The 12446-nt window shown below is 42.5% G+C and overlaps 1 protein-coding gene across 2 annotated transcripts in view; it reads left to right on the top strand.

Moving 5' to 3' along the window:
* Window positions 1-12446, top strand: part of LOC8041933 (kinesin heavy chain) — a 76942-nt gene that overhangs the window by 44485 nt on the left and 20011 nt on the right. For both annotated transcript variants that reach the window (XM_040222760.2, XM_040222758.2), the window contains exons 3-11: window positions 4270-4343; window positions 4515-4619; window positions 4738-4786; window positions 5290-5345; window positions 5464-5551; window positions 6466-6590; window positions 10189-10293; window positions 11036-11184; window positions 11902-12050. In XM_040222760.2, the coding sequence (XP_040078694.1) occupies window positions 4270-4343; window positions 4515-4619; window positions 4738-4786; window positions 5290-5345; window positions 5464-5551; window positions 6466-6590; window positions 10189-10293; window positions 11036-11184; window positions 11902-12050 (900 nt within the window). The remainder of the gene's footprint in view (window positions 1-4269; window positions 4344-4514; window positions 4620-4737; window positions 4787-5289; window positions 5346-5463; window positions 5552-6465; window positions 6591-10188; window positions 10294-11035; window positions 11185-11901; window positions 12051-12446) is intronic.

The raw sequence follows: 12446 nt of genomic DNA on the forward strand, positions 1-12446 counted from the left end.
TGCAAATTATCATCATTGGTGCCAATTACAGCATTTCTAATTACCAAGTTATAAAATAAAAATAGCCTCAAATCAATAAAAACATTCCAGCTAATCTGAGAAATCCATGTAAAATTACATTAATTCTGGGTAAAGCATATGGTTCTATCAAAGTTGTGACTTCTGACAATCGGCAAAAACTTCCAAAGTCCTTCCAGTCCAAATAAATAAGAAAAATTTATATTTTTTATTTATTTAATTGGATTTAGAACATTTAGTTCCCTCAATTTTTATACACCGTCGTTTTGCCAATCTCATCCTTTGCAATTCAAAGGAACGCCTACCTGCTGGCACTTCTGCCCACTGCAGCACGTTGCGTTGGCATTGGAAACTGGTGAAACAGTATTGAGTTTTAGTATTGCATATACAAGCGAATGCAGGCTCTGTGTTTGCATGTTCTACACTGCGCGTGTGTGGAGCCCAAAATTGCGATCTTGAATTGGAGCACGGCAGCAGCGCGCGTGCGCATGCGTGGAGCACACAACTCTAACACAAATGCACAGCGCTTGCGTCCAAACGCAAAACTAAAACTCCCTAATAAGGTACAATCCCATACCAGCTGCAGCACTACATTAGGACAGTGAAGAGTGCTGTTTGCATTCGGAAATGACATTTCGCGAGCCATGATCGCGAGCAGTTCCGCCGTGCCCAGTGAGCAGGAGAACCAGGGGACCCTCAGTAGAGCGCTCCTCGTTTCCTGTTTCCGCCGTGGGGGGGAGGGGGAGGGGGAGGGGGAGAGAGGAGAGGAGGAGGAGAAGGAGGAGGGAGGGAGGGGGGAGAGAGAGAGGGGGGGGGAAGGGGGGGCAAAGGCGAGGGCGAGCAACGAGCTGAAGACTCAAATTGCTGGCAGTACAACCGCCGGGGGTGGGAAGAAAATGTATGCAACTTAGTCCATATGGATAAAGAATATAAAACAATCATGTCATTAAGTCATGAATGCTGTTAATTGGTTATAGTAGTCCCATTCATTGAGTTTGAAGAAAAATGACCAAAGATGTCACCACTGCGGGAAATTTTCCATTTCGTTTGCATTTGATCATACGGAAAGAAACAAAATGAGGAGCTCTCATATATTCATTGTTTTGGCTCTAAAAGTAGAGGTTATGATAATTGAAAATATTACAAATGTAAGTTGGAGGCACCACCTTCTCTGTGTATCGAGCACTTTCCATGTTAAATGTAAATCAAATTAGGTGGAACAGGTACTTATATATTTATCGTAATTACACTGAAGAGAGTGTCTGGCTAGGTTTCTAGGTTTTGACATGTAGATTTTGCAGCATCAGAACTGTGTCCCATTTTTGGCACTTAGCAGGATATAGTTTCTAGACAAGCTTGAGAAACGTTACAAGCCTCATCTTTTTTCATTAATCTGCACAAAACAAAATTCTAAACAACCAGTTGCATCTTAGAGCAGACATTTTTCGCAATATTTCAGTGAAACCAAATTGATCTTAAGGGGATAGTGTAACGAAATTCTAGTGCCTTCTTTATTGTCTAAATGTCTGCCACGTTCTGGCCACGCCATGGATGCACCAATCTTTTTCTTGAAAAGATACGAAAACATTATTTAAAATAAATAAACCAAATGTTACGTCACTACTCACTTAAAAGCAGCGCTGCTCTGCGGAAGTGCACCGGCAAGCTGCGTCTGCGTCAGCTTTGTTGAACCGGATTTCCCTTCTCTCCCGGCGTATTCAACCCTTGCGTGGAGCGGGGAGACGCAACTGAAAACGCCCAGGTTGTAACTTGTTGGCGACACCAGGTGGCGGAGCTCATGACCATGCCAGCCCCCAAATGGCTTTGCCCGTGCTGGACCAATGGACGTCACGTCCCTAGACAGCTCGTGCCTTCTCGTGCGCTGCATGCGCAGAGCTCCAACTAAAGTTCCCTCGATGCATTGCGGCAGCGGTGGCATAGCCAAACTGGTTTGTGAGATTGGTCTATTGGTCCAGCTCCCGTGATGCATCGGGCTCTTCGATGGCTGATCTTCGAGCGCTTGCTTTAACCGGTCGTTTGGAACGGACAATATAGCCATCCATTCAAAATACAAGCGTGGGATTGTCACTAGCAGATAGAGTTGATCATGTTTAGCTTATTTCTTAATGCAAGGGGTTTTCGGTATCCCTTTAAATGGATCCCTGGGAAGTTCAGAAGTATCATCAGCAAAGATGAACTAACGACCGTTAATAGCCACGCACTGACACCCGACAAATAAATATCCACATACCACGGAATAGCTCCAGAATCCACGCTCTACACATCCAGTTTAAAAATTAATAAGCAATTTAGCTCTAGTTTTAAGGCTCTGCTGAGGTTGAGAAACATTGAATTGGCAGAGCATCTGTCAGATGTTTTGGCCGAACGATGAGCAAATTCTGCTGAGATACCCATGGCAAGTCCTTATGGAACCCATGCTGGGATGTCTGTAACATAAAGAAGGCATTTATATCATTAACAATACTCCTATAATGTGTTTGGTTTTTAATTCTGTTCCTTTGAAGATTTAGTGTTTTTGGAATTGTTTGAGTTTTGAAGTCATTTTTTATTATTATTACTATTATTATTATTAGCAGCTTTAAGCAGGGACAATATTTGAATTAGATCTATTTCAATTTGGCTACCAATATGATTTATCAACCTGAAATTTGCTGTTTTCATTCTTTCATTGGGTTCTATCTACCGTAAAATTCCGAGCAAGCGCCCTCTCAAATAATGGAAATAATCGCGAAAATTGGGGAATGGCCGCCTGTTAGGTCATCAATTTTACCTATATATCCACTGTGCCCATTTTTTAATATGTTGCGAATTTGGGTGTGGGCGCTTAGTATGGAATGGGCGGATGCTTGGTGTTTTACGGTAATTGAGATAACTTTATGAACCTTACTTTTTGGGTATCTTATTTGATGTTAGTCTTTCTTTTGTTTTGTTTTTTCTTGTCTCCCTCATTTCTTTGCTTACTTTTTTTTTACTGTGGAATTTTTCTAGTCCAATGTGCAACAGAAAATATTTTTTATTGTGCCTGAAAATTTTAAAAAGCGAATGACATTTCGTCTTTTTTTTACTTGCGTTGAATGCAATAGGCCAAAGGTAGTTCTGCCCAAAGTTATGCACGTAGCCTGGCGCCTCGGTGTTTAATAGACGGTGGAATTCGCACTTTGGCTGGCCAAACTCTCTACGCTCCGATTCACACAGTGCCTCGTTGAGATCTGGGGCAGGAACGTTAAGTAAACTTTGTTCTGAGGAAGCTTTGCTTGGGCGGCTGCTCTCTTTCCTTTGCGTTAGAGCTGTTCGGTATCTAACACAACTGATTTAGAAGAGGCAGTTTGCGCGGCTTTGTACCATAATCCTCATGGTAAACTCTGCCACTTTCAAAGTTTGTTGTTCCAGCTCAAGCGTCCTCCCGAGCTTTGGGGTCACAAGGCCTGAGGGCATTAGACCTATTTCTATCCCGGCTTCACCTGCACAGAGCAGCTATTTGGGCCCTGCGATTGTTGAGTCTTGATAGTGTCCGAATAGGAATAGGCTTGTCCCCGTGTGTGATTTATGAGGACATCAGTTCCCCTCAGAACCTTGCAGGAATACATTACATGATGTTGTGTTTTAGAAATTATTGCATGGCTTAAGGTGGATGCAAAACTTTCCTTGGAAATAAGAAACTGTGATAAGCACACCGTTACCTATGTTTGATTTTGCCTTCCCTGTTAATGGCTCAGCATCATAAAGAGAGGCATCTTACTATATGACACCAAGTGCATTATGTCGTGTGGTTCTATCTTCGGCTCTCTTAGTGTGGAGCTATTCATCCTTGCGTCTTGCCCCATTAGAAAATGGTTGAACTGCATCCTATAGGAGCACTTGGGACAGTTTTGACCTTATTGCGATCAAGGCCATATTAGGACAGCCTGCTAAACATAGTTCACTGTCAACAAAGCTTTCAGGCTATAGGAGATTGAGCTGCTACGCTTCGAACAAAGCAAAGGCTTGTTACGAGGCACCGAAGGTTCAAACGACAAAGGCGCGTAAGCAACAAGTTGTCAACGAGCAAACACATCAGTCGTCTTTGACACGTTAAGCAGCATCAGCGTGCTCCCCACACACTCTTGTAAAGCATGTTTGTAAAGCGCGTCCCTTATCGTAAGAGCAAGCGAAGGCAGAATTTGGCTAATAACCTCGTCTAACGCGTGGCCTGTCTGTTCCTTCGTTGACTGCACTCTTCTCTCTTTTCAGATGTCCTCATGGGCTACAATGGAACCATATTTGCCTACGGCCAGACATCCAGTGGGAAGACCCACACAATGGAGGTGCGTCTGCCATTAGCAGAGCTTATCTTTCTGGGACTGTCTCGAGAAGAAAAGCAGTGCTGAATAGAAGTGTGCTCTCTTTTGGCGGTCTTCCTCGTTGTTCTTTGTTTTCTTTTGTGCTGTTTTTTTTTTTTTTTTCTTTTTCGTAATTTTTTTTTTTTTTTTCTGCAGGGCGTTCTCGGAGACTCCTACAGCCAGGGCATTATCCCCCGCATCATTAACGATATTTTTAATCACATTTATTCAATGGATGAAAATATTGAGTTCCACATAAAGGTCAGTTGGCCCATTTCGTCTCTCCTTGTTGTTAATGATTGCCGAATCAGTGTCTTTGTTGTGTCTCTTTTTTATGCTTTGCTGCTGTCTGATGGTGGTTCGTTTGGGATTGTTCCAGGTTTCGTACTATGAAATTTATTTAGACAAGATACGTGATCTCTTAGACGGTGAGCCTGCGTGCTTCTTCTTTTTCACTTGTCGTAGACTAGTGGCTATTCCGGGTGTGACACACCATTCTTTCCAACAGATGCTCTTCGTCACTAATATGTCAGTATTTTACCTCATCATGTTTTTGAGTCTTTTTTAATGATAGATTTAAGCTGTAATAAATAATTATTTCAAAGAGGTTTACTGTCCTTTTTTTTTCTTCACTCATGGAAACTTGTATTACATTAAAACACCTTCAAGCACAAAATGATTACCCTCTCGTTGCAAGAGAAAAATTGTAATCCCATTAAATAGTCATGTGATAGAAATAATGTTTTCTATTCTGTTTTAAATATTTGGAATTCCAACAGGGGCAAGGTAACAGAATTTCTGGTATAATTTCATGCGACATGAATAATAATTTCACAATTTAATGCGACATGAATCATAAAAACCTTTGCTGAGTGTTAAATCCGTTAGTGGCATGCTCATCACGCTGCACGTTTGTTTTGCTCTGTTTCAGTAACAAAAACTAACCTCTCCGTTCATGAGGACAAGAACAGAGTTCCCTTCGTCAAGGTAGGTTTAGTTTTGGTGCTGCCTTCTAAACTGTTTTGCTTGTTATGTTCATGTGGTGCATTCCTCAGTCAATCATTAACCCATCGTTAATGGCCATTAATTATTCGCCTCTCTGTAGGGTGCAACCGAGAGGTTCGTCACCAGTCCAGAGGAAGTGATGGAAGTCATTGACGAGGGAAAATCTAACAGACACATCGCCGTCACAAGTATGTTTATTTTGTTTTTTCCCCTAGTCTTCCCTTTCACATTTTGGGCAGACCAGCAGGCAAGGCAACCCCTGCCATACATGAAAATTTGTCTTTTTCTGTCAACTCAACTACTGTTCTTAGTCATAATGGTTAATTTCCAGATACCTAGACTGTAGAAAATTTAATTTATTTAATTTTAATTAAATAAATCAAGAAGTAGAGCAACAAATTTAAATAAATTTTATTTAAATTTGTTGCTCTACTTCTACAAGTCTTTGGTTGCATCAGAAGCAGTGTTCATGCTTGAAATGCTTTTATACAGTCTACATAGCTAGGCATTTGCTTGTCTGTTTACATATTTGTTCTTCATAGTTTTATGTCCCTGATAAATTTTTACAAGGTCTTGCTGCTAGCTGGAATAGGTATCTGTATCACTTGTTCGAACTGAAATTAGTGCTGTCAAAAAATACCCACCATGCCTCGAATGCTAAAAAAAGATTGTTGAAACTACTAGAAATAGTGTGTGTCTTTCCTAAAGCTTATGCTTGGAAACTTTAACATTTAAGTTAAACCCAGATTGCAAGTGAGTGGATTTCGCATGAGACCGCTTAATTATTTTTTAATCAATACTGCACTTTATGTGCAGTATTGCTGCTACAGTCCACTGCGCTTCGCTCTCCAGGCTGTGGACATAACCAAGGAGAAAAAACAGTGACAGACTTTAGGACAGTTTTTTATTGGTTAGTATCTCTAGGGAGCTAGGGTGACATACGAATGAGAACCATAAACCGGCTTACAGTCTATGCAACTGAGGCACTTAGTCCATCGTTGGTGAACCTCGAGAACGAAACAGTGTTAAGGTTTCTCGTGGGGGTCTGTGGCAAAATTCGCATACACCAGCTTGGGACGAATCCTTTTGAATTTTGCTGCAGACATGAACGAGCACAGCTCGAGGAGCCACAGTGTGTTCCTGATCAACGTCAAGCAAGAAAACCTGGATGACCAGAAGAAGCTCAGCGGGAAGCTGTATTTGGTCGACCTTGCGGGCAGCGAAAAGGTGCATTTGCTTTGCTTCGTTCGAAAGGGGCATCCGGTTCTATTTGCAGGACGGTGTGCTGGGATGCCAGTGGGGGCAACTTTCTGCAAAGCTGCAAATGACAGTAAAGCATAGCTTTAAAGCATGCCTGTGTGGGTGTATTCGGAAAAGTTTGTCAACAGGCAGATTTCTGCGCTCTTATCAGCGTTTCGTGGACGTCGCGTCGCCTGGTTTACTTCACAAGCTTTTCTGAGTACACGCCTGCGCTGAGACTGCAGCAATCTTAAGCAGGTTTTAAAGGGTGACACCATTCAGTTCTGAAGACTTCAGGGTGGTGTCTAATCTCGGCTCTAGTTGTATAAACTAATGACCCTTTGTCGTTTGTTTCCCATAAAGTAAAATATTTTGCATACAACCTTTCCTTAAACAGAAGGACGAACTGAAACTTTTGCTGTCGTAAGCCACGAGGTGCACTATTTAATCCCTGTTCTCTCCCGGTTTATCAGTTTCTTATCAGTGTTTTTGCTGCACCAGCCTTGCGCCTGTAGCACTAACTGTTTCTTTTGCACACCACCACACTTCTCGCACGTTTCAAGTTTTCGAGCATTTTAGGGTTCCTTTTATGATTCCCAGCAAGTTTCTAATTAAAATTATGTTTATGTTTACTAATTAAATCATTAATAGAAAACTAATTAAAAACTTCATTAGCTGAAACATTGTTTGTCTTTAAATTGCCCCCTCGGCAGTGATGAATGCAACAGCAATTGTTTCTTTCACGCGCTGCATAGTTTTTGCGAGAAAATTTTGGCCAGCATTTCGTGAAACACCCTACATAGGCTTCTACTATTTTGCCAGAGCAGGTTTTCTCTGAGTGCCGACCTGCTTTTAGGCTATGTCACTCATTCTAGCATACCTTTATACTTGAGACCAAAATACTTCCTCTGCTTTTATGCTAGATACAGTAAAGCAAGTTTATATTGTGGTCTAAGGCAGTACTAGGACCAAATCTATTTGGTTGAGGTGGAATATTTACTTTTAGTATTGTTAAATTAGTTCTTTTCTTCTAGCTCCTAACATAAAGTAAGGCGTATTTCCTCCGTTTTATTTCCTCATTCTTGTGATCCTGTTCATCTTCTCTGCACTTTAGTGTCATCTAAAGTTCTTTCTCTTTTTACAAAGGAGCTGTTAATGGCTATTTTCCCCAGGATCGTGTCCGTCTGCAAAGAAATGTCGACACAACACTCTGGTTGCCGCCGTCGCTCATAGATGGCGGTAGCTGTCCAGAGTGTTGTGTTTGCCGGTTGTCTGGTTGCGCCATCGCTCATAGATTGCGGCAACCTTTCCAGTCTTTCCACTCTGGCTTGCTGACTTGCGGCCGTCCATAACTTCATTTCCACCATAGTACAGCTTCTCCTGGTCTTCCTTGTTCACCAAAATAAAAAAAAAACTGAAAGTTTTTTTAGTTTTTTTTAAAGGTGTAGTTGATTGTTATTGTGAGTAGAAAAAAAGTGCCGTTTTCCTGCCTCAGCTACTTGACTTTACATTTCAGGCAGTCGTGAAAACAGTTCTGCTCTAATGTCTGCTGTGCTTTCGGTGCAGTCGAGGAGAGATAGGTTTGGATAGGTTAAAGGCACTGCGAAACACTCACTCTTGTGTTGTGGTTGGACCTATTTGGATGATAGCTCCTGAAATTGTGGGACCGTAATTTTCCGAGACCTATTTTTGAATTTTATCTGTACGGTAGAGTGTCAGATACAGGGCCAGGAAACTGAGCTTTACATCCACAGCGTTTTGGAGGAGAATGTTATCTTTATCTGGAGGGTTCATACTGCAAAGTTGCTTGCAGATGTCTATCGCTTTATCTTCCACCCACTCATGTTGCTTTGTGTCCCACTTGATAATGCTTGCAGTGATGTCGTAATTGTTTTAAAATTACAGCATTACTAAAATAGGTTGACCCGTTCCCTAATGCCTTTTAAAGCTTCTTCTTGATCTGTACTGCACGACGCTCAGTGGTGCAGCCAGGAATTCTTTTCAGGGGGTGCCGAGGTGACTGACATGTACTGACATGTCCATGGATTGGGGTGCGGAGGAGGGGAGGGGGGTCCAAAATGCACATGTATATTATAGGGTTGGGGGGGGGGGGTGGGGGGGTGGGCTTGAAGTTCTATCAGCCTCCCTCCTGGATATGCCACTGGCGGCACTGTTAGCGCAAACACAACATTGGCGCTTTTTTATTAGTAGCAAGCACCAACTGTTACTCCTCAGTTTAGTGCCCCAAATTAGTACTTTCAACCGGATTAGTAGTTTTGATGGAAGCTTTTCTGTTCGAAGAGAAAAATGACGATCTCATGTTTGCACTAACGATGTCACAGAGTGTACATTAAGTTATTCAGTGGCCCATAAAATGCTGGTAATATGTTAAACTTTCAAAATTATTTTTTTTTTTGCCAGTGAAATCCTGGAAGTGGAAGGTTTCTAGATTATATTCGTAGTCATTGTCTAACGACATTGGATGTAGACAAAAAGTGATATGCGAGATTTGAAAAAAATTGTTGTTGAATGCTGCTTAGGTAGAATGTTTTTTATAAACACAGTGAGACCCGTTTAGAACGAACCCACGTACACCAAATTATTGTCGATATCGAACTGACGGAAAATTTAAATAAAAATGCATGTAAAATGTACTTTTTATAACGAACAGCACATTGGCTATATCAAACTTTTCCCCCCCGAGAAGGCTTCCAAAAACGAGCAAACAATCGTCTTCAAGCCTGTCCCTTTTCCCCAAAAAAGGTAGGAAAGAAAGAAAATCCCAAAAGCTCATGCCGCAAACAAAATTGAGCGAAGAGAGGAAATTCAGAAAGAGAGAAAACTAAAAAAAAAAACTAAAAAAAAAACACCACACGCACACACAGAAAAAAGAAAAAACTTTTCATCTCAAAGCGGTTGCCCACGAAGAGAAGCAATTCAGAAGGGAAGATAATCCCCCCCCCCCCCCCCCCCCCCCCAAAAAAAAATTGCACGCATGCGAGAAAAAAAAATAAAAAAATTCAGCACGTTGTTACAAGGCGGAAGTGAAGAGATGAGAAAGAAAGAGAAGCTCTTGGCTTTACAACGAACGCGTCGTGGAAGTTCGTTGTAAATGATTTTTGCTATACCGAACTACTTGCTATATCGAACTGATCATAGCATTTCCTGCTGTTCGTTATAATTGAGTTTGACTGTAATCTGCCGGGAATTTTAGCAGCTGCCTTTATTTGTTGACTACTGAAATCCTCGCAATGCGAGCATTAAAACCGTGAAGCGTGAGAGCCATCATTGGCTATGTTTACCTTTACCTACTATTTGTGAGCATAAACGTTCCTAAGGCATTTGTGCCTAGCTTTTGAGTTACGACATTAATTGGTGAAATTGTCATCCACTAACCACACCTGTTGAAATTGTCTTCTTGCAAAGTTTCTCTTTCCTCTGCCAAACCGTCGACTTGTAGGGTTTTCTTTTAGATTCGTCTATTCTTTGTAGATCTTGTGTACAACCAAGTGGGACTGCTCATTAACAATGCCAAGCCATAGGAACATTGGAACATTTATTCGGGGCTTCTTTGTTGACCTTGTAGGTGAGCAAGACAGGAGCCGAGGGCATGGTGCTGGACGAAGCTAAGAACATCAACAAGTCGCTGTCAGCCCTGGGCAATGTGATCGCCGCACTGGCTGACGGAAACGTAAGTTGAACCTGTCTTAGTCTCTGAGTTCTGGGTAAACCAACTTTATTTCAGTGTTTGCTTAGTTGCACTACACCATTTGGTGGCTAAGTAGCTCTGCGACTTTCAGGTTTGTGGTGCGAAATCAGTGCCACAATCACGTATATCCTGTGGACGGCAGCATGTTTTTGTCGGTGAACATATTCAAATCTGGATATAGTAGAGATGAACAAGAGGGTTGTAATATAGTTTCAATGACAGCCCTTCAGATAATAAAAAAATTAAAAAAGCTTTTGCAATTTTCGAACATAAATTCAGGGTGCAAACTAGCTGGTCTTGCTTGTGCTAAATGTGCCTTACTCTGCGGTAGTTCCTGGTCCCCCTGAAATGGTTGACGGTAGTGACTTGAACTATTTCATTACTCCATTGTCAGGGTTCCTTTGAGTTGTGGTTGCAGTTCATTGTTGCACATATTTTAATATGTGGTTAGCAGTGAAGTTACATTCCTTACTTTATATCTACTATTATCATTGTTCGAAGTTGGTGGCATTGGGCAGTGGGGAAGGCAAGAAAGGACAAAAAAAGCTTCCGAGAGAAACTAGGGTTTACTGCCACCTTTCTTTTTGTCGGTAAAGCACGAACGGTTTGATGGTATTGACGTGAGGAGCACAGGCTCCTCACGTCGATTCAGGTGCCTTGCACGATTCAAGTTGAGGCATTTGAGCAGTGACACGGCATTTGTGTTGCTCCATTGCCCGTGCAGAAGTCCCACATCCCATATCGTGACAGCAAGTTGACGAGAATCCTGCAGGAGAGTCTGGGAGGCAACTCGCGGACCACAATCATCATCTGCTGTTCCCCTGCATCCTTCAACGAGTGCGAGACAAAGTCAACGCTAGAGTTTGGCAAGAGGTAATGCTGTACTCAACCTTAAGGGTGCTTGGTTGACCACACGATGGTCATGCTCGTTGCCACTGCGTAGACCACGCTCCAAGGACTAATATTGCGAGAGCCGTACTGCCGCAAACCATCGGAGCTGCCACTTGTTACCGGATTTTGCCGACATACCTAACTGAGAATGCAGGAGGTGTTTTCTGTCCCAGTCATTAAAGCTGTGGACGACCGAGCAAATTGGCTCGTGCCGTATCTTTCCAATACCGATTCTGAAATGCATAGTCACATTTCGGAACTACCATAAAATACCGAGCAAGTGCCGACCCACTATTTGGAGATAACCTTGAAAAACTGGGGGACGGGCATTTGTTTGATTCGATTGCAGAAATACAGAAGGGGCGTATAATAGATTCGGCTTCACCGCTTTGCACCGGAGTGCTTGGAGAAGTGGATGACAAGGAGGAGCATCTCGGTTACCTAAGCAGACTGAGAAGTCTGGGGTGGGCACCCGATATGTCCTTTGCTTATTTTTCAAACATTTAGAAAGCGGCAGGTGGCCGCTTCATGCAACATGGGTACTTGCTCAGCATTTTTTTGGTATATGTCAGAGCATCACTGTAACACAAGACAGCCTCGTTGCACTCGAGGAAAAATGTTGTCGACAGCCTTAGCATAACCTTTGACTGGCTTTGATAGTGCCTAGCCTCACCCGTTGCCTGTTCGCCACGGTTGCAGGGCCAAGACGATCAAGAACACGGTAATCGTGAATGAGGAGCTGACAGCCGAAGAGTGGAAACGGCGCTTCGACAAGGAAAAGGAGAAAGTCACCAAGCTCAAGGGTCAACTCAGCAGAGCGGAGTTCGAGCTGGGGCGCTGGCGGAATGGTAGGATGGCCTCTTGCTCCCTCTAAAGACACACTGTAGCACTGTAGTCTTCAGAACCTTCTAGACATCTAATTTAGCTTTCCTAGTTGTACTGGCACGGTTTTTTCGTCGGTGTTATGTCCAGGGCAAAACTGAAAGGGAACTTGGAAGAAGTATTGTTCGGACCGAATTGTCTTTCTTGTCCTCAACTCCGGCCGTTTGAAAAATGGCTGGAGTCATAATTACAAACGCGTCGGTTGTAAAATATTAGAAAACGGCATAAAAAAACGGGGGCAAGCAGAGGAAGGTCACGTCCAGAGCATTGACTCATGACCTTGTCTTCTTTTACTTCTATAAATTCTTAAATAAAAGAAGCATGTAAAGGAGTCAATTGGGACATCTCTTTGCCATGCCACC

The sequence above is a fragment of the Ixodes scapularis genome, unplaced genomic scaffold, assembly GCF_016920785.2.
Source record: "Ixodes scapularis isolate PalLabHiFi unplaced genomic scaffold, ASM1692078v2 PGA_scaffold5__190_contigs__length_132052651, whole genome shotgun sequence".
Lineage (NCBI taxonomy): Eukaryota > Metazoa > Arthropoda > Arachnida > Ixodida > Ixodidae > Ixodes > Ixodes scapularis.